The sequence below is a fragment of the Dysidea avara genome, chromosome 11 (assembly GCF_963678975.1).
Source record: "Dysidea avara chromosome 11, odDysAvar1.4, whole genome shotgun sequence".
Lineage (NCBI taxonomy): Eukaryota > Metazoa > Porifera > Demospongiae > Dictyoceratida > Dysideidae > Dysidea > Dysidea avara.
The window spans coordinates 17,437,856-17,460,083 of record NC_089282.1 but is presented as its reverse complement, the minus strand read 5'-3'; the positions used below and the strand labels follow the sequence as shown (position 1 = coordinate 17,460,083).

General features: G+C 37.7%; 1 protein-coding gene and 1 long non-coding RNA gene across 4 annotated transcripts; one reads left to right on the top strand and one right to left on the bottom strand.

Moving 5' to 3' along the window:
* Window positions 1-4,283: 4,283 nt before the first annotated feature.
* LOC136238443 (uncharacterized) lies at window positions 4,284-22,122 on the bottom strand. 3 transcript variants are annotated; one of them, XM_066028917.1, is made up of 5 exons: window positions 21,533-22,011; window positions 21,357-21,474; window positions 5,986-6,237; window positions 4,721-4,875; window positions 4,284-4,669 (listed from the first exon to the last, which is right to left on the bottom strand). In XM_066028917.1, the coding sequence occupies exons 1-5, from the start codon at window positions 21,533-21,535 to the stop codon at window positions 4,418-4,420; spliced, it is 780 nt and encodes a 259-aa protein (XP_065884989.1). In that variant the 5' UTR covers window positions 21,536-22,011; the 3' UTR covers window positions 4,284-4,417. The 3 variants fall into 3 exon arrangements, with proteins under 3 accessions (XP_065884989.1, XP_065884990.1, XP_065884991.1); XM_066028918.1 differs by lacking the exons at window positions 21,357-21,474; window positions 21,533-22,011 and adding exons at window positions 12,754-12,859; window positions 12,942-13,070; XM_066028919.1 differs by lacking the exons at window positions 21,357-21,474; window positions 21,533-22,011 and adding an exon at window positions 22,018-22,122.
* Window positions 13,213-14,046, top strand: LOC136238444 (uncharacterized). The gene is made up of 2 exons (XR_010692987.1): window positions 13,213-13,393; window positions 13,757-14,046. It is a non-coding gene; the product is annotated as an uncharacterized lncRNA (long non-coding RNA).
* Window positions 22,123-22,228: the final 106 nt, after the last annotated feature.

Genomic DNA, 22,228 nt, shown 5'->3' with positions numbered 1-22,228 from the left:
GTTTACATCACTGGCTTGGTTTAGTTCTCTTGTGTATTGAAAGAAGCAAGATGGGTATTTGTATACCTGAAGATTTGTTACTCGAATATTAGAAAACTTTAAAAAACTATTGCAAGTGATACTGACAGTTGTATTTTCCTTAATAAATAAATTAAAATATTTATCATTTTCATGGGTAATGATTGCAGTTGATTGAGTTCTTGAAATTTCAATGTAATTGGAACAAGTTATTTTACTAGTGATTAGCAAAATGATACTGCTAGAGCCATTTATGTTAGTAAATGTTACAGGACCTTTCAAATGTAAATCAACTGCAACTAACTTGATAAATTCTCCATCGGTATATGCAGAGCTTGATGAAAATGTAGTATTACTGATAACAAACAATGATAACAATCCTCCAAAATTTATGCTTTCTTTGTGTTTAAGTATTGTTGTGCCATTTGTATTATTATGAAATGTACAGTTAGTTATATAAACATTGGGACTTCGTGATATGAAAATAAACCAAGAAGGTAAAGAACTGGGCTTAATGAAACTGTTATTCGAAAATAAGCTGTCTTCGATGTAAATAAAATATTGAGGGGTTACATATGCTAGAGGCTGTCTGATATCAATCAGAGATATTTCATTGTTTAAAAACTGACATTGCTTTATTAAAAATTTATTTGACATAGTGCTTTTATCTGCATAGAATGCATGTACAATTGAATCGCTATCATTGAGCCACTGAAATGATGAATGTAGTATGGTAATTTTCACACTGTAAGCTTTGTGCATAAAAATGAACTTTACTTTATACTGGAAATGGTTGTCGTTTCCTTTAATAATGTGATAGTGTTCTATCGTGAGGCTGTGATTCCCAACATCCACTATAGACCCATTGTAGAGAATCTCCAAAACATTATTTGTGATGTAGGAGAAATGTGAGTCACCCAAGATGTTGATGCCAACTATACCATATGAGTTATGGCTCTCCTCTATCACTACATGTCTCAGTTGAACATTCGTACATTGCTTGATCAATACTGTAGCATTGTTATATTTATTACCCAAGCAGCTCCTAACTGTTATATTAGTTACTATCAAGTTAGTAATATTAGTCATTACAATACCAACTGATGAGTTACACTGGATGACTGTGTCTGGTGTTGTACCATTAGTTGTACTACCAAGGAGTGAAATGTTGTGAACATTTTGTATGATGAGATTAGTGTGAAGGTGATGTAGTCCTGGTAGGAAGAGTAGTTGAGTGTTAGAAGTGAAGTATTTGGTGGTATTGAGCAGGTAGTATTGTAGGTTATGACAATGATGATGACATGTAGTGTTAGGATAGTAGTGATCATTAGGTGACACGTTATAGACAGAAACAGCCACAATTGCAAGTTGTAGCAGCCAAACCACCAGCAATGGTAACTTCATTATTACCTGTTATAAACACATGATAAAACTTCAATGAAACAGTTTTGCACGCATATCTTAGAGAAATTGTAACAGTTAAATCGTCAGAAAGTGTCTAAATTGATAACAATATTTATTGTATCTAATTAAAGCAGTTTAAGTTAGTTATTCCTAACCTTATAGAACTTTGCAAGTTTATTTTCACTGAAGTGCAATCCTCCTTCATTACTGGATCACTTTTGATCTACATGGGTCAATTCATGCAATGTGTGTATACTCACTTATTGTATAATTTTTGATGAACCTACATTATATTTTGATAAAGCCTATGATGGTTATCTGTGCTTACATGAAAGAATTCTATTCACCCTAAATAATGGAACAAGGTCAAACAGCTGTAATCTGATTATCATTGTTCAGTGAATATTGCTCTTGTTTATATTCATTACGCAGTTTCAATCTGCATGTTGTAAATGAACAATTAAATGTATATGGTGATAGCTAGTACATATGTCTGTCTTTTGTGGAATTGTTTAACTTGTTTTTAATGAAATTGAAACATTAAGATAAATTTGTGATAAACAATTGTGTACACATCTATAACATTTACGATCATTAAAAGTCTTCCTTATGTGCCTATTACTGACACATTGGTTACTAGGATGAAAATGAGCATTCATTGGACTTTTATCTTGCATTGACCTAAATTGATGGTCTACAGATGGTGTACAGTAGAAGCATCATCTGTAGCCCGTCAATTAGATTTTATCATCTGTACATCTTGACTGTAGAAACTTTATTAAGAGTGATGATCTTATGTTTGAAAGTATTGAAACTGCAGCACTCTTTCAATAACAATGATTTTCCACATGATTCATATCAGGTTTAATTTGTAAGTCATCTGTAACCTTAGGACTGCTATTGTAACATCAAATACATTGAATAAGTATTTCTAAGGGTCTTGGTGTAGGTCAGGATGAGTCAAATTTTCTTAGGCATAAACGGTCCCTTATTGACTGGCAAGGTTTTGTCATTGGTTTGCTTGAGAATCTGAACGCATGATTTGACATCAGACTTAGCATGGGTACTATTAGGAGTACGATTGGGATTCTCTTTGACTCCATAAATCACAACATTATTTTTAAAGTCTGCAGAATGTTCATGAATGTTAGTGAGAGCTTTGCTAGCAGGTACAGTTACAGTGTTACTGTTTTGATTCTGAGAAGAAGTTGCCTCTCTACTTTGTGCAACTATTTGTTGGGTGACAGTAAGGTCAGTTACAGTAGTTTCTTCAATGATTTTCACTTTACTGGCAACTAACTCTTGCTTATTTTGCATGTTGTCAAAGAATTGAAAGGCAATTTCAACCTTAAGATTAGAAATTGTACAGAAAAACTTTACATTAGAATTAGTTGTCTGTAATGCTTGTGTGTGTGTGTGTGTGTGTGGGGGGGGGGGGGGGGGGTTAGACATAAACCCCTAGTCCACGAGATGAAGCAGATAAACTCTGGAAAATATAGCCCTCACAGGATGATAGAGTCAACAAAGCATCAAGAACTTTTAATTTTTAAAGCGCAGTTTGAACAAGCACTCAAGTGATGTTAAGGGATCAGCTTACACTGCAATGGTCAGTCCACAATTAGAAGATGCACTGCAATTTGGGACTCACCATTACAATACTGACATCAATTGACTTGAAAAAGTACAGCTATGTGCAGCCAGGTGGGTCCTGAACATACAAAATCAAACTATTTCTGTCACAGATAAGTTGAAGAAATTATCATGGCCAACTCTCGAGACACGTCACAGGATCTCAAAACTTTAACTATTTATTACACAAGGCACTCCATCAACAATTATCCATCACTATTCCATCTTACTATTTGTCCTCAGAACACATTACCATCTGCAACATTTCATACTCATCCACCATATCATATCAAAGCAGCTACTTCAATTTTCAGAATCATAGAAATCAATAACCCTGGACAATTTTTACTGAACTTACATAATAATGTACAAGATTAATGTCTGGTTGTCTGTACTGATTGTGCATTACCCTGACCACAATAGCTTGACTGAAACAAATAAATACAAATTAATAAATAATAATAAACGAAGTAGAGAGCAAATTCAAACAATTACCTCTTAAATGCACGCAATTTATTTCAGGAACATCTCACCAGTGAGTTTGTTTTTGTGGTGTAAAATGGTGTTTGTGCACTGCTTCATTTGGCCTCTAGCCTTGGATGACTGTGGTCAGTGAGGCAGGCAGACCAAAACATGGGTTTTGACAATTTTAAAAGAAATACTAAAATGCTGTAGCTACTTGATTGTGAGTGGAGTAAGACTATTCCATAAAAGTGATTTTTGTTGCATATAATATTTCTATAATGCTTTTTATATGTAGTATTTTTATTGGCACCCGTCACTTCCCTACTAAACAGTACTACCATACTGTCTGATACAGAGTATATCTATGACTGAAGTATAGAAATTAAATTTAAACTAGTACATATAGCTGTAGGTGTACAGATGACCTGCAGGCTGCAGCTCACTGAGTGTCGGGGTGTATAGCACATTTATAAACACTCATACAGTAGCTAAGAGTCCAGACTCTACATCTACTTTGTTTCATCACTTTCTGAAATAAATGACCCCTACTCACATTTCCTTACACTAGTTTGTTTAACACAACTTATATCTGTGAAGTTAACAGACAAGGAAGTAATTATATGCACGGCTGGTATCATAACCCAAGAACTAACAATTGATAATATCCAACACCATAGAAAGGGCACGTGGATTCAGGGTTTTTTAAGTGGTCCAAGAGTTGTAAGGAGATCAGTGACATTCATCATTCTACCAGTATATAATCTGTCTTGCTCACTCATTGTGATCCATAGATGATGCTCAAGTGATGTTACTTCTAATACATACATTATATCTTAAATAGTTGTACAATATTATTACACATTGTTGATTCATTCCACACGTATGAAGCTGCTTATTTCAGTTAAGGTGCTTGCTGAATAAGAAACTTATCAGCGTAAAGTTTATCTGCAGTAATTATTGCCTTTTTGTTTATGAATGACAGATAATAATCAGGATGTGGATTTCCTCCAACATCTGGGACATCTTCAATTGGAGCCACTAAATAATTATAATTTAACTGATTGCCATCTACAGATGTGCTGCTTGAGTCTACATCAGTAGATTTTACTACCCAATAGAAATTCTTGTTGCTTGGCTGAACTTCACTTTCCGGCTAATAAATCATTATATAAAATTCTGATACCATGTAATTTGTAATTCATACCTCGCAGTCTACACCATGAGGGCCTTCAGCACCATCAACATGATCATCATACCATCGTATGAAATGGTTGTAATTACTCAAGCTTTCAAACGAGCTCACTTCTACTATAGGATCTTTATTATAGTAGTAGATATATTTACGACGCCTGAAAAGAGCTGTGTGATAAAAAACAACAACAAATATATAAGGTATGTTTTAAATAAGACATAAATCTGCATAGAAATAGACCAGAAATGACCACTCATATCCATACACAATGTGTAGGAAATCTTGAAACATAGTGGTCTATTTTCAAGGGTAAAATTTTGTTTGGGGTTTCCATTCAATGGGAGAAAATTTTCTTCCTAGGATCTTTTATGCATTTATAAGGCTTAAACAGTACCATTTTGATCAAGTTCTGATTTTCAAGGTTAATAGCTGCCATTCTGCAAAAATCACACACCCCTCTCCTTGAAAAAAACCCCACTATGAATACTACAATAAAGAAAATCAACTGATGTACAAATTTTAATGTTATACTAGGTTATAACACTATTCTCAAAAAAATACATCACCTATATTATGGTTTACTGTGTAATCCTGAGATAAAGCACATGATCACAATGTACATATGTGACCGGATTTCATATAACAAGGCTTCCACACACACAAAATCAACTTACGATTTTACCAGAAATGGATTGCTGGTCTAATACACTATCATATTTCACACTGTACTTCCTTCAGCACTGACAAGTCTGGTTTCTGTACCAGTTTTCTTCCGACCCTGTCAAAGCCACGAGTGTGAGATTGGCACCATTAAATGGCCATGGCTTTGTGATAATGGTGTGTAGTGAGCTGGGACTTCACAGAGAGCTCGCCAATAGTGTTCTCAGTCAATTTGGAGTAATTTGAGGGCCATGGAGGGCCATGGAGAGCCCAAACTTGGCCTCTGGATTCCAATCGCCTTCTTACTTCATTTTGTACCCCTATATTAAGACCACCGTCCACCCCCACCCTCCCACCCTATTACTACCACCTGTGATATTATTACCCGCTCGAAAAAAGCTGCTCAAAACAGGGCAAATTTTGGATAACAGAAATGTATACACCCACTCAGTGATAGCTAGTGAACAGATGAACAATTGGTACAAATTTTGTTTGCACAGCTGTAGGCACTGGGAAGTTATTACACAATGATTCCTTAAAATCGCCATATCTCCTAACAAAGCTTTGTGCGTCGAAGCCTTGTTTTGTCAAATTCAGTCACATATATGACAACTTACTGTCAGGTGCTGTGACACTTTGTCCATCTGGTGACAACACAACTTTTTCATTAACTTTTACTGCTGCAAGCAATCCTTTTGTTGAGACAGGATTGTATGCCTCACCGATATTACAAGCATCTGTACTTTCTGGCTGGGCATTTTGGGGTATTCCAGTGAAAGGAATGGGATCCCCTTCTGGTACTATTCCCAATGGAGAGCTTCCACTCCGTGTAATATTTGGGCAGAGTGCTGCATGTTGTTGTTGACATCCTGTGTATAAGTCAGTATATTTATATACTTTCTGATATCCTATTGTATACATGAATCTCTAAAATTTATAATGATAGTAACTATATTCATACCACTAGGATATGCACCACAGATTTTTCTTTGCAATTGAAAAATGGACATACAGTACACCTATAAGGTGGGGCTCATCTTTAAGTAGCAGTTGTATGACTAAATTTATGAGACATATGGGGTAACTAATAGAATGGTGGAAGTATTAAGGTAAGGTACTGGTGATGTGTGTGTGTGTGTGTGTGTGTGTGTGTGTGTGTGTGTGTGTGTGTGTGTGTGTGTGTGTGTGTGTGTGTGTGTGTGTGTGTGTGTGTGTGTGTGTGTGTGTGTGTGTGTGTGTGTGTGTGTGTGTGTGTGTGTGTGTGTGTGTGTGTGTTAGGGACCCGCCGATTATGCTCATAATTTTACCTATTATGCTATGCTGCACTGCTCAAAAATTCACCTATTATGCTTAAATTAATGCTCAATATTTACCTATTATGCTCGATTATGCTCAATGTTCATGCCTTAGTTCATATGCTTTGCTACTAGTTTAACACTGTATAGAAAGAAAAAATGAGTGGTTGGAACACAAATAATAAATTCTTGCTGCATGTAAGAGAAAAGATCGATATACTCTAATAGAACAGTCAGTTTGATGATTGTTCTATTAGAGTTACTGACTGCTCTATTAGAGTATATCGATCTTATTTTGCAACTGTCATTTTTCCAGCAAGAATTTATACTATCGTACAAATATTTAACCTATTATGCTGGCATTATGCTTAATGCTTTTAGGTACCTAGTATGCTCAAAATCATGCCAGCATAATCGGCGGGTCCCTAGTGTGTGTGTGTGTGTGTGTGTGTGTGTGTGTGTGTGTGTGTGTGTGTGTGTGTGTGTGTGTGTGTGTGTGTGTGCGCGTGTTATGTTATGTTGGTTCATACATGCTTGATTTGTGGTTTATTGTGATAACCCAGTTCTTTATGTGTCAGTACTGAAATCTAGTTTTCTTGAAGTTAAGTGTGGTACATATAGTATGAACATCGAAAATTACTATAATCATACATAGTAGAGAACACACAAAAGTACTATGAGAGAGGCAATCAAACTATTTGCTTGTACAGTGTAACCTCAGTAGTCTTGGTGACCACCAAGTATTCAGATAACTGTAAATTCTATATTAATCAGAAGTGTGTAGTAAATCATTTTAAACAATGTAGTAAACATTTTACCAACAAAATTTTTAAGCATTTAAACTTTCAACCATTCTAATAGAACACTCATTGCCAACCATATTAATTTTGGTGTTTGGTTAACTGCCTGAAGAATTGACATTTGATTAGTCCACTGCACTTTGTCCTGCTGCTGCATCTTGTTTTATTACACATAATTTCAAGTAGCAACTAAATCAGAGCTGGTGGGTGCTATGTACAGTCCAAGTGATGGCTATGTGATGTCTAATTAGTGTTTCAGGCTGAATCTTTTAGTTCTATTCAACAAAGCAACAACACGGTGACTGTTCAATTAGAGTATAATTATGATTGCTTGACTGCTCTATTAGAGTAACCTTGTATACTGGCACTGTTAACGAAGTTGTAAATACTATTATTTTAATTCATGCAGTTAGAAACCCTAAAGGTTCAGTTTAACCAAACCAAGGAGGGGGGTGGTTGTTAATACAATTCGTAATTAGCTTTGATTATAGAATGAAGTCTCCTTTTAGCCTCGCACCTTTTGCTCATTTGAGTGTATGTATGGTCAGTAAAAATTGATTTTTCAATTTGCATGCCCCCAGACTTCTCTAAATCACAGTTCAACTTTTCATAGATCAGTGACTACAAACCTAGTATTGATATGATGAATTTGCAGAGGGATATGTAACCAAAACCAGCTGAGCCATTTTGCTAAGCAAGTTGTGATAGTTAACTACTGATTCTGAACTAAGTACGTAGCTACAAGTATAGAAACAATATAATATGTGACCTACTAAGCAAAAAAAATCAACCATTTTTGCACATTCCTTTTCATTTCTTCTCTGTGTTCTATGTCAATTGTGCTGGAAAATTTTTTTGGCAGGTAAAAGCAATGAGCAAAATGCTGGCATAGTAGGTGCATTTTTTTGTGAAGTGGACATCAAAAGATCAAGATACTCTAATAGAACAGTCACATGTGATAAAATATCAACAATACATTGCTAATTGAACAAGTGAAAATCAAGATACCCCAATAGAACAGTCATACTAGCTAGTTTCTTGCTATACATTGTGGAAGCAAGTGCAGATCGAGATACTCTAATACAACAGTCACTTTAAGGTGAAATTGTGATTTGCACTTAGAAATGGTCAATTAACAAAGATCAAGGCTGAGCAAAATATATAATTCTTGAGCAAAATATGGAGCATAATAAGTGAAAAATAAAAGAATTGCTGGAAAGAAAAATAGGTGGGAAAAAAAAAAGCAAAATAGACTCATTCCTATAGACAGCCAAAGTTTCAGCCTTTTGTGATAAATAGTCTTAGAGTTATAGCATTAGACAGTAGGAACAGGAATAAGCTTGATTTGTACAGCAATAACACGGCAAATAAATTACAGGCACTTCTTAGTGAACAGGGGAATCTGATGGTGTATAGGTTTTATTGATTTGAGCTTTGTTTCAGTACATATCAAAGTGATTGAAATGTGCATAAAATTATAACGTACCGTATACCGTACGGAGGGAAACTTTGGAGGAGGAAAAGTTTGGCAAATCAAGCAAAAATTACTGTTGGCAAAATAAAATTTGGCGAATTGTTAGCAAAGTGTGCTCCCTAATTAATTAATTAGATTACTAATTGCTGTGTTTGAAGCAAGAACTGGGAGTGCCACGCCTCTTCAGTGCCTGGAGTCAGCTATCAACTATAAGGTAATACTATACAGACAGTAGATCTACACCTCCTGGAATAGTGAATATCGTACTTAATATGGTAGGACTTGATACTTGTCATGCCCGTTTTGAGGTGAGGTTTGAGGATATCACGTGTACAGTAGCTAGCTACCTAGTGAGGTAGTTGAGGTAGACTTGACTCTAGCGTGATGCTTGGCCAAGTAGCCTTTGGTCGTGTAGAAAATTGATTAGTTCGAGGCTTGGTTTGCTATTTTCTTCACCAGCGAAATATTTGGATGGGGAAAATTTGGCGAATTCATGGTCATACGCCAAATTTTAATGGAGCCAAAGTTTCCCTCCATATGGTAGCCTAAATATTTGGAGGGGGAAAATTTTTGCTGATTTTGTGGTTTTGGGGCTTATCAGCGAAAATTTTAGCCTTGAAATATTTAGACCTCCATATAGTCTAATACATTTTGGGAGTGTTTGCAAATCCGTGAAAAAATTGTTTTTAGTAACATTGCTCAACCTCGAAATATTTGTCCCTTGAAATATTTAGGCTATATGGTAGCATGCATATTTTATCTAATTTATTTCAATACGCAAAATAGAATTTTGCGAAAATGGGCAGTTTTTGCTCAGCAGGTCACATATATGCCTGCTGCTGCATGAAGCATGTGAGAAGGAAGTTACATTGTAAAGTTCCCTTCCCTAGGTGTAACTAACAGATGGTCCCAGTGTAGCTATATGACAGCAAGATGAATAGCTTACATACCACAGCTAAATATTTGCTATATACAAACTGTTATACAATCCAGGCAGTAAAGAGATGCTAAAGCCGATAGCTACAGTATGTACCCACACATTACAACTATGACACTCAATTATGGTTTACATACAAGCTGTATCAATATTAAAATCTCTTTATAGCAGGTTGGCCATAGGCCCTTTCGTTTAACTAACCAAAATATGTGATTAGTATTAATTACTTCCTTCCCTTTTTCTGGAGTGCGATATTGCTAACTACAACTCGCGGTTCCCATTGACTCCTGTACAAAAATACATTTTTTTAAAAAGCTGAAACTTTTCCATACTACCGTACATGCTTCCCAAGTTTCTATAGATGTTAGATGCGGTCTTCCTCTCTCAGGAAAACTTTATCTCGTTACATTACAACAACCTGTCTTCGAGTTACAGAAGTTGTATAAACGGCTGTTCATGTACTTAATCACCTCATTTAGCACTGTAGTTAGTGAAGCCACTGGTGATAATTCTAGTGCTAATAATAGTTCACCACCGTTCTCGCCACTAGCAGCCATTCAAGCCAAGCTAAGGATAGCAGCAACAGAATATAGTGGTCTTATAGCGAATGAAATACCTGGAGCAATGGTGAAGGCGCCGTTTAACCGGTGTACTGTTCCCAAACTTTGATAGTAGTTATTGTGTAGAGAAACCAGCATACTAGAGAGGCTAAGGAAAGTAAAAATAGCTGGCTAGGAATCTACGCGCTGCTGGGAATTTATCTGACGTTATTGTAGCTCTTGGATAGCTTGTGAGTGCCATGCTGTTAGCCTAGGCTACATCGCTGGGCTACCTGTATTACTCTCCTTTCATACTGTTTCAATGAATGAATGATACAGGACTAGAATTCACCTAACATGGCAACAAAGCTAAGATGGCTTCAACTTGACAATCTCACTAATCACTCGCAAATCAGCACTGTAAGTAATAATTCACCACTTGCCAATGCTTACCTATTCATATGAAATTGTTAGTAATATATATGGCAGCTGCACTGGTATAAACACCACCAATATCAATGGTAATGTATTAGTCATTGAAGGCTACATCGCACTCTGGAAGCCACGTCATAGACCAATTATGTCGTCACAGTCTAACCACAACATTCCAATGAAAACACCTATTGGCAAGCTGTACGATCAATCCGAGGCCTTGTTTGAACTACAGACCTAGAAACAGCTCCTAATTTGTTCTTATCCACAGTCATCTTCCTTTTGAAAGTAACTCTTTGCTAGCTGCACCCCTCAAGCTGGGATTCCAACTATTACATCCAACCTCTAATTGGCAAAAACGCAGTGTTAGCTATTTATATGGAGGATGCTCAGGAATACATTGGGGAGACCAGGGTGGGACTGACTACAACAATTTTGAGACTACTTGAGGTGCAGCATTTCCGTGAGTCATTCCCACTTATAGGCAGTGTTGGGAGTAACGCGTTACATAAGTAATGCGTTATGTAATATTATTACTTTTGTGGCAACTAAGTAATATAACGAAATACGCTATAAAAACGAGTAATATAACTAAAGTTATTTTACTTACAAATGTAACGCATTACCTAAGTAATATAGTTACTGTAATGAGTCTAATATTTACGTAATATTATTACTACAAGTAGCCAAGATACTAATCTCGTTAGTTATCTTCTGAGTAACGCGTAGCCACAACAAAGTAACGAAGCCTACTGAATGAAACTTATTCACCAGCTTCTTACTTAAAACCAAGATTTGCACATAGTCCAACAACACAATCATGTCACGTGATAAGGTGGTAGTTTCACACGTAGCAGCTTAAGGCTGTGGACACAAAGTAATATAATATGTAATATTATTATAGTTACTTTATTTTATGAGTAATATGTAACTGTAACTAAATAGTTCAGTTGCAAGTAATATGTAATATGTAACTAGTTACTTTTACAAAGTAACTTGCCCAATACTGCTTATAGGTATTGTGTGTTTTACTTGTAGGCATACATGGAGCCACGCCCATTTATCACTAGGTGTATTGCAGTCTGTAGATATGGATGAATCCATGTTTGCTGCTGTCTACAGGCAGGCCAGTTTCTTTTATCAGCCACACCCACTTATCGGGAATGTGTGATGCTGTCTGTAGAAATATGTGGAGCCCATGCTAATTTATCAGTGAGGTTTGAAGGTATGCAGAAGGCCACACCCACTTTATAGTGAAGCCACTTCCGTTGACTGATCATTCAATATAAAAAGTACCTGTTACCATTTATCAACATTATAGCGGAGTACCCAAAGTGTAGCTCTTGGCACACGCTTCAGTTTTAATTAATACTAGGTCTACCTGGATTGCTCTCCAGGTCATTGGGTCATCTGGGTCAGGAGTACTGACCTGGTTTCAACCCTAGAGGCCATATATATTCTTGCTACATGTTGCCACCTGACTATAATGTAAGGGTTTGAGCTATTGACTGTACAAAGAATGTTCTTAAGCTAATGCCAGGCAGATTATTTACTCATGTAGCTAGCTAGAAAAAGGAGTGAAGTCATAATGGGTGCAATAGAATTTTTTGCACTGCTTTCATGCTATATATGATCAGACCAGGGCGGGAAACAGATCAATTTGCACAGGAATTCACAACTTGACCACAATCCAAGCCACCGGCATTAGTGAGGTTGCAATTAGGAAGCGTTTACAACTAGAGTTTACTTGTTTTCATCCGGCAAGGAAATACCCCAACCGAGTGTAGGTCCACAACATAAATCAATGACAGTTTAAGCGCTTAATTAAGCTAGGCCACTGCTATAGATCATGAGGCTTCGAATTATAGTAGAGTCATTAACACTACACATAGCTAGCTTAGAACGTACCTGCAGAGGTTTTACGATGGGGAAGTACTTTCATTGTAACAATTTCTTCAGTTATTTTTTCCAAGTATGTGGTCGCTAAAGCGTCGCCCATCATTATTCTGGTCCCCTGCAGGCGGCAAATAAAAAAGCATCTTGAAAAGCATGGCGCCATATGGATTAGATCTTTTGCAATACACAACAGGCCTTACCATGTTATATGTAGGCAGCCTTGAGAAGTAACAGATAAGAAAAAGGTAGTAGTCGATTAAAATTTGAAACGCCGGAAAGTATTCAATTATTATTGTGACGTAACATTAGCGGCGGGCGTCAAGAAATACTTGTGGTCTCACGCCATACTTGTAACTGTATTGGAGAATCCACTAGTATACTAACAGCGAGACATTATAATATGCTATAGAAATGGCATGCAGGGTCAATATCGTGACGACTGAACAGTAGCTTCCCTATTTAGAACTCTAATTATTTAGTTATTATATTGTGCGCATGTCTGTACTGCACGTGTATGTTATATACTTTCGATTGTGGGTACAACACGAGGTGTTCAGATTGTACGTGGCTCGAATCCCCCTCCACTCCGCCAATCCCGAGTCAGATCTGGCCAGGATAGGAACGTTCCGCAGCATTTTGGTGCTGTGACCAGGTACAGTCCACTATATTGTCATAACCTCCACCTCAAATATATTTGGCTAGTGAAGCACCTCAAGCTACTATTCCATCTACCTTACTAATCACACCTTACAGGCCAGATATCATTGTTTATAACCCAGGCAAACCCTCTGTTGCTTTACTTGAACCTGCCCTCTAGACTCAGAACACAACATTCAATCTGCTAGGTATAGAAAACAAAACAAGGCTGAGTATCATCAGCTGTTTACGGAATTTGATCACTTACAGATCCCAAACTATTGAAACTAGTGTGCTAGGTCACTACCTACCTTCTTAAATTCAGAACATCAAGAACTTTATTGACTTTGTACAACTTTCTGTAACTTCCATCCAACAGATCCTCGACAATGCTGCTCGTCAATGTATGTCATGTTCGCAAAAGATTTTCTTGGCCAGGAATTGTAGTGACTGGTCAATTGAGCACTTAACTTAATTTTGTCTTGTAATTATTGTTGTTGCTGTTGTTGTTAGTCTTTTTTTGTGTATTTTTTTTACATGTACACATTCCTTGCCGTGCCCACAAGATCTCATTTTGCTTGATCTGACTGTGGTCGCACGAGACCGAGGACTAATAATGTATTGTACTATGTATCATCTTATTACTAATGATGGTTCTCTCTCAATGTATGCCATACAAGTTGACAGCAAGGTGTACTGTCTGTGACTACATACACTGTTGGCAATGTGTCTATTGCACAAACCAGCCTATTATGCTTTTAATTTTGCCTATTATGCTATGCTGCAGTTCTAAAAACTTTTACCTATTATGCTCATAATTATGTTCAAATTTTTCTACAGTTCCCATGTTTTGATACTTTCTAATGGATAAATGACAAACTTTTACTTTTGAACAACTGGTTAAATGTAAAAGTTAACACTAATCTTGTTGTGTGTTAAGAATTTGGCTGCATTGTGAATTATTATAATAGTCATATCAAATAACTATACTCCACTGTGGCATCAACTGTTCTGTCCACCTTTTTCAGTGGCATGCATTTTGCTTACAGTATGACTTAATTATTCTGCCTATTATGCTAGCATTATGCTTGATACTTCCAGGCATCTATTATGCTCAAAATTATGCCAGCATAATAGGCTGGTGCCTACACAAAGGTAGTTGCTGTATGTACCTACTTGGTTTACCTCTCTTCTTGTAGCCATACTGTGCTGAGACTATAAAGAAGTTTCCTGTCAATCTCCAAGATTCAGATCTTGAAGACTCTGACATAAATGAGCCTTAACTCGCAGTTGGCTTTGAAGTCTCAAGATGGTTATGGTAAGGACAAACAAGGACCAGCTGATACTGACAAGACCACTTCCATGGCAGTTGAGCAAACAACAGCAAGTCAAGATTGGCACCTCTTGAGGTTACAACTTTATACATAGAGAATTTACATCAGGGACAGCTGGTGGGTCTTCACCTGTGCACAACCAGTGCTTCACTCAAGGATCACCCCAAAATATCATAAACATAGAGACAATGAACCGTTTAATCATTTTCTTGATCACCATACAAATCACCCTGAACCGCTTCATATGCCCATCATCAGTAGTACCTCTTGAGCTAGCACAATTTCCTGCCAACATAATGCCAAGTTTAATAGCTATCTAAGTAAGCAACATATCATCCAACGCTGCTCATTGAAACCTCATATTTCCTCTTAAATAAGATCACGTTATTTATAATGATCATTTGGATTTGAATTTTATTACTGTGTAAGACAGCCATAAGGCTGATGCAACACAGGGGGTGCAACTGCACAACCCCAAATAATAAGCACAATCCATTGTAAATCAAAGTTGTATGATTGTCTAAATGTTCGGTCCAGCCACTAGTCATACATGATCATACAAAACTTGGGTGATACAAGAATTCATCTAGGGTAGAGCATTCAATTATTTCATTTGGTAAATGGTTCCAATCAATAATGGTGTAAGGGAAGAAGCTTTTCTGATAATAGTTGGATGACATTAAAGGTGGCATTAATTGTTTATGGTGAGATAATCATGTATAGCGAGACAAGGAGTGATGTGAGTAATGCTCTGGGAAACTTATATCAGGTGGGTCTTGATGTAAAAATTTATAGAAAATAATCAATCTGCTAAACTTCCTGCATTCATGTAGGGTAGACCACTGGAGATAATTAATCATTTCAGATACACTACTGGTTAGTCTGTAATCTTGTTTGACCCACCTAGCTGCTCACTGTTGTACCATTTCAATGCTATCAATTAGGTATTGTTGGTATGGATCCCATATACCATTTGCATATTCCAGTATCGGTCTCACTAATGTGGTGTATGCAGAAACTTTGACAGATGGTTCGCACTGGTATAATGTTTGTTTCACAAAATTTAATGTCTTGCTTGCCTTATAATAGGTTTCAAACTTCAGTACTTTATTTTGAGGCCAATTTTTTTACATAGTACTATAGAAGGACTTGATGAGGTTTCACTGCATGTACTAGACATTCAATCATCTGTATGATGGACTATGACCTGTCCCAAAATAAATAAAAATGTACTTGGTACTGCTGTATTAGTGAGCTCGTGTAATAACCTTTAGCACAAAACAAATTTAAAGCTGTCAAGTCAAGCACACATAATCCTTGTCCTATAGCCGGGTCAACTATATAGTACAACACTGAATGACATTCACTCTGATAGTGCTATTTGCATGCATGCATTTCATATACATGGAAACAGAATGAACACAGTTATTTGACAGGTATATAATATTGTTCACTGGATTGGTATACACCCAGGGGCATGGGGGGGGGGGGGGTTCCAAGGGGTTCAGGAACCCCCCCCCCCCTCCCCCTGTAAAATTTAGACTTCTGCAAGCAGGACCCTAACACACCATTTAGTGTGGCAGGACAATATAGTAATATAGTGTAATGGCACAGCACAACAATTGATAAAGCTTGCATTCATCTCTCAGGGAAGAATTTAGTTTTACAGAGGTAACATAAGCCCTCTTCAAAACTTGTTAAGAAGATCGATATACTCTAATAGAGCAGTCAGGTATACTACAATGAAACATGCATGTAAATATCCATATCCATATGGAAATTTTCAGACATTCTAACATTAAATGCAAAAACTGAGCATGATCTTAAACTGCTGTAGCTTTGGTGTGCCATGTTTAGATATAGAACTCCATTAATTTATCACTTGTCACTCAGTGTTATGAAAAATAAATTCATGCAATGCATATTTGTATATATTAGTTATAATGTTTTGATCGTAAGTCAGTGGATTATGGTTCCTATACCAGTGAGATAACTATCACTTACAGATTACTATATATGTGTCTCTATGTGTTATGCTGTCTGTTTCCACTACGTAGCTTTATCTATATGTACTAGGGGCACTTATACGCATTAAAATTAATGTGCTTTTTTGCAGAAAATATAGCAATTTACTGAGATTTGATTCATTAAAATATTGAAAGTCTCTCAGCGGCTGGGGGCTGTGCCCCCAGGCCCCTGCTTCTGGTAACTCAATACTGCTGTTAGAACCCCCCCCCCCCCCCCCCCCCTCAAAAAATCCTGGCTACGCCCCTGACACCTGTCAAGTTTGTCCAGTATCATTATTTAAAATGTTATGTGTAGGGACCCGCCGATTATGCTCATAATTTTACCTATTATGCTATGCTGCACTGCTCAAAAATTTACCTATTATGCTCAAATTATGCCCAATTATTTATGCCTCAGTTCTCATGCTCTGCTAATAATTTCCAATTTATGGATAAATAATAAGTGGCTGAAGCACAAACTTACTTGTCAAAATGCATATCACAGAAAAGTTCGATATACTCTAATAGAACAGTCAGCTATGTGATTGTTCTATTAGAGTTAGTGACTGTTCTATTAGAGTATATCGATCTTTCTGTGATAGCTATACTATTACACAAATATTCTACCTATTATGCTAGCATTATGCTCAATGCTTTCAGACACCTATTATGCTCATACTTATGCCAGCATAATCGGCGGGTCCCTAGTTATGTGTATATATATCTAATCCAAAACAGCCAAGCTGTAAAAAAAGTGTGCGGCCCTCAGAAAGGCTATGGTGAAAAAAGATGTGAAATCCAAGGTGGCGGCCAAGAAATGGCTGTGATGGTAGGTTAATGGTAAAAATTTTAATAATGACAATTCAGGTAAATTTTGTGAAGTGGCACAAAAATTCACCTGAATTGTCGTTATTAAAATTTTTACCATTAACCTACCATCACAGCCATTTCTTGGCCACCACCTTGGATTTCACATCTTTTTTCACCATAGCCTTTCTGAAGGCCGCACACTTTTTTTACGCTTGGCTGTTTTGGATTAGATTTCATTTCTTTTTGTATTTGTATACCCCAAAGCCGGCCTATGGCCAGCTTTGGGACTTTTTAACCTATGTTGTTTTTTCTTTACCACTGGAAGAAGAAAAGATGAAGTAGATGTACTTTAAATATTTCATCAGTAAATGTACAAATTATATATATAATACATATGTGACTGGATTTGCGAAAAGGGGCCTTCCACACACATCCAATTTGCCAACTTTGACAATTGATAACTTCAGTTTGGAAAGAGCTATTGCCTTGAAATTTGGGCAGTGGTGATTTCTTTGCAGCTGAACTCTCTACAAGGTAATTTCTTCTAGCTGATCTCTCTACAGGGGGATTTGTTTGTAGTTGAACTATCTACAAGGTAACTTCTTCTAGCTGATCTCTCTACAGGGTGATTTGTTTGTAGCTGAATTCTGTACAGGTGATTTGTTTGCAGCTGCAGCTATCCTCCTCCACCGAACAACCCTGCAACCAATCATCTTCAGAGTGGGGATGAAGTGCCCAACAGCGTAAAATCATTTTAGCATTATAACACTATAATTAATCACTCAGCCATTCAACAAGGTGGCAAACAGCTTTGCCTGCGGACAGCCCATTTTGCACAGTGGAAATCCAAGCAATTGAGCAAAGAATCTCTACACTTGAAGGTGTCCAAATACCAAAGTTATCCACTACTAAGGGTAAAAATTCACCTCCTGCTGCTTCTACCAGCATCTTGTGCTGAGCATCTTTCTCCATCTCGCTCCTCTGAGAGCTACGAACCCAGGAGTGATGGCTGATTGTGACAGAACCCCAGAATGGAGAGCACTTCGAATGGAAACATCAAAGTAGGTTGGATACCATTGTAAAAATCCGGATGAAAAATATCACCAGGTCTAGCAGCAGATTCCCCAGACGTCCTCTGTTCCTTCCATACATCCGAATTATCCTCCAAAAGTGTGTAATAAATAATGTCACACAAAGCAATATGTTATCTTATGTAATATTATCAGGTGATCTCCAAAATGATCAACCATTTGTCCAAACACACAATGGCGAATCTGCATCAGAGAAAACTGGAATACCCAGCCAAAGCCGGAGAGCAACAAACTCAGCAGGTGGAATTGCTAACTCAAGTTGAGGGCAAAGTATCACTTGAAGCCAAGCACAGGCCAAACCAGAGGAATCTGACAAAGCTAGTAAATGAGCCCTGTCATGTATACTCTGTTGAAGCAAAATTCTGTAGTAAAAATGCTCATCAAGATGTAACTGCAGATCTGTTTGTGAAGCAGGGGAGAAACTGAATGTTGATGGAAGTAGACCAATCAAATTTAGTTGTGCTATAACTTCTCCCACCGTTATCTCTCTGGATGCACAATAATTGACGAATGAAGTCTGAACAACTGCCAAGGTAAGCTGCATAAACCATGTCAGAGGCTTGACGAATGCTCAAACCACCCGAACTCATAGGAAGAGTAGCTTGTTGCCAAGTGAGATCTGAAAGTGAATGGTGAACAACACAAGAAAAGCTTAGAATGAAGTTGGTTGTCAAAATCTGAAAGGTGGCTCAACAAATGTGGAGGCAGCTCAACACCATCTGAAATTTGCAGTGGACGGCCTACCTCCTGCAGAAATGTAGGAAAGGATGGATCTCCACTTGGTCAAAAACTTTACACTTTTTCAGGTTGATGGTGAGTCCAAAGGATGAACCTTGTGTTGCTAAGAGGTCAAATATATTTGCTACTGTAGCAGCAGACCGTGACCCCACAAAAGTTCGACTGCTTCAAAAAGCAGACCATTCCACCACTATAGTAAAACAAGGGGTAGTCACTACCAATAATCCTGTAGAACCATCTGTGACTGGGATCAAAATTAAATCAAGCGATCAAGAGAGGTAAATCAGCACTGAATCAAGCGATAAAGACGTCCTAGAAAGTGGTGATTAAGGGTGCTCTGTACAGTTCCGTGTATGGCTTCCCGTAAATTATGTTTCAGTCTGCTATAACTTACAAACTATTTAAACCATTCTGCTAAACTCTTTTTTATTTGCAAAAAGCTATCACTACTACACAGTTTAGTCCAAATCCCATGTCTTACTCATCGTAGAAGGCGAGTTATAATTATTCGCTTCAAAGTAGAACTAATCCCACAGTTTACGCCCTAGAGACTTGATTCTTTAAAAATACATTGTTGAAAACTGTACAAGCAAACGTGCGTTTGTATTTTTGTTCTCTGGCTTCTCAGTTATCAGATACTCTTCTTCCGCTTTTGTGCTGGCACTAATCAGTCTTCTTTACCTCCACGCCAGAAGGAGCTAATCAAAAAACGACAAACGCTCTTGTAATGCATAAATACCATGGTTGCCCATCTGAAATTTTCGTGCCTAAAATGACGAACTAGTTCTAATTTTAGTATCAAGGTGTAAAAAAGAGAAGCTGAGGCGCCCGCAGCTGTTCTGTGGCCACAGTTATTGTTTCTTAATTGCATAACCGGAAGATAACCGGTCAATTACGGATCACTATATTCATTAGACCACGATGAAGAAGATACAACACTTAAGGTAAATGCGGGTATTTCCGGACAGCGTACAATTCCGGACACTTTGGTACCTTTATCAAGCTAGCCGAGGAACGAAACAACGGATTGCCTTGAAATTTCTGCTGTGAATAGCTATTCTTATAGGGATTATAAAAATCGAAAAGTGTGTTCTAGTTGATTCATTCTTGGGTGCTATACACGAAGTGTCCGGAATTGTGCGCTGTCCGGAAATACCCGCATTTACCTTACTTCCCTTCCTTCATGTATATCGCTCTTCTTTCTTCGTTTATGGCAGGTTATTTCATCATAAAAGACATTTTCTCGTTGGGCGCGCCACGCGTTAACAAGCCACAGACTGATTAGATAATTACTGGTGACCTTGGGATTCCATTAGTAAACCCCAGCTGTGCTAACCTCAGAAGCCATACGCGGAGCTAGCTCGCAAGCTAAACAAGAATTTACAAAAATATGTGTTAAATCATCAAGCAATCAAGGCTGTTTTTTAAAGGCGAAATCAAGTGATCAAAGTATATTATCATCGATCAAAAACCTTGATCCCGGTTGCAGCAGGCCTATTGGTAGCACGTGACCACCCCTTGTAAAACTTGTTTCGACCACTTTGGTTTACAATTCCCAATAGCAAGTTTTGATATGACTAATATAGCTAGTAGTCTCGAGCCCAGACCGCTTTTTTTCTTATTGTGTGGGGGCGGAGAAAAAAAAGGGTCTGGTGGATCTCCAATACATTTTTTGTGCAGCCAGATCTACAACTTTTGGGGATCGTTGATTAGCGGTGATGAATAGCAAAGGTTTGTTAACGAAGCGACAATAGGAAATACGGCGCGCGTTTGCTTGGCAAGGCTGCATCCTTGGGTACGCGCGTCGTATTTCCTATTGTCGCTTCGTTAACAAGCCTTTGCTATCCATCACCACTAATCAACGATCCCCAAAAGTTGTAGATCGGGCTGCACAAAAAATGTATTGGAGATCCACCAGACCCTTTTTTTTCTCCGCCCCCACACAATAAGAAAAAAAGCGGTTTGGGCACGAGACTATATAGCTAGCGCTTGGAACGTACCTGGAAAGGTTTTACGATGGGGAAGTACTTTCATTGTAACAGTTTCTTCTTCTATTTTTTCTAAATACACTGATGTGTTCGATAAAGCGTCGCATATCATTATTCTTTCTTTAGACCCCTGCGGGCGGCAAAAAGCATGGCGAATTAGATCTTACGCAATACTTATCAGGACTTACCATGTTATACGAGCCTTGAGAAGTCGAGTGAGAAGTAGAAAATCACAAACAGATATAATACGGTAGTGGAATAAAATTTGAAACGCCAGAATAATGGACGATATCCGCAATGACGAAATTTGATGTCATAATTGATAAAATGGCCGTGTTAGTGTGGGAGCTTTATTTTATTTTTTAAATTATTATTAGCACTTTACAGTGACCAGCACTGAAGGTCTGACAGCAACATGTGCTACAGCCTTAGGATTACCTAACCTAATTTCAGGGACTTAGACCTAATGACTTTCAGAGACTTTAGCACACAGTATTCGAAATGAATGTTGTCTATAGTTTTCTACACTTGGAACCACGAGATAATAAAGGTAAGAAGTAGTACACGTACCGTTGCGAGGCAAAACGTGTTCCAACAAGGAAAGCAGACCGAAATTTTTAAATTCGGACACAACTAGGCTTATCTGTATTGCATTATATACTATATGCCTCACCTTCGCCCTTTTTCGAATTTATAAACGCTATCATAGGGAAACACTATCTCGCCCAATACCTCCCTGTACAAAGTCCCCACACTAGCAAGGCCATTTTGTTTTTCTGACGTCAGAAAACGTCATTGCGGATATCCCCTATTGTCACGCAACATTAGCGGTGGGGGTCGACATGATCTGATATCACGTGCACATGATGGGAACACCACACTTG

Coding starts and splice junctions, on each gene's coding strand:
- LOC136238443 (XM_066028917.1), bottom strand. Junction 6,238..21,356: donor CCATCGTAAAACCTTTCCAG/GTACGTTCCAAG, acceptor ACTTATACACAG/GATGTCAACAACAACATGCA. Junction 4,876..5,985: donor AAGTGTCACAGCACCTGACA/GTAAGTTGTCAT, acceptor TTTATCACACAG/CTCTTTTCAGGCGTCGTAAA.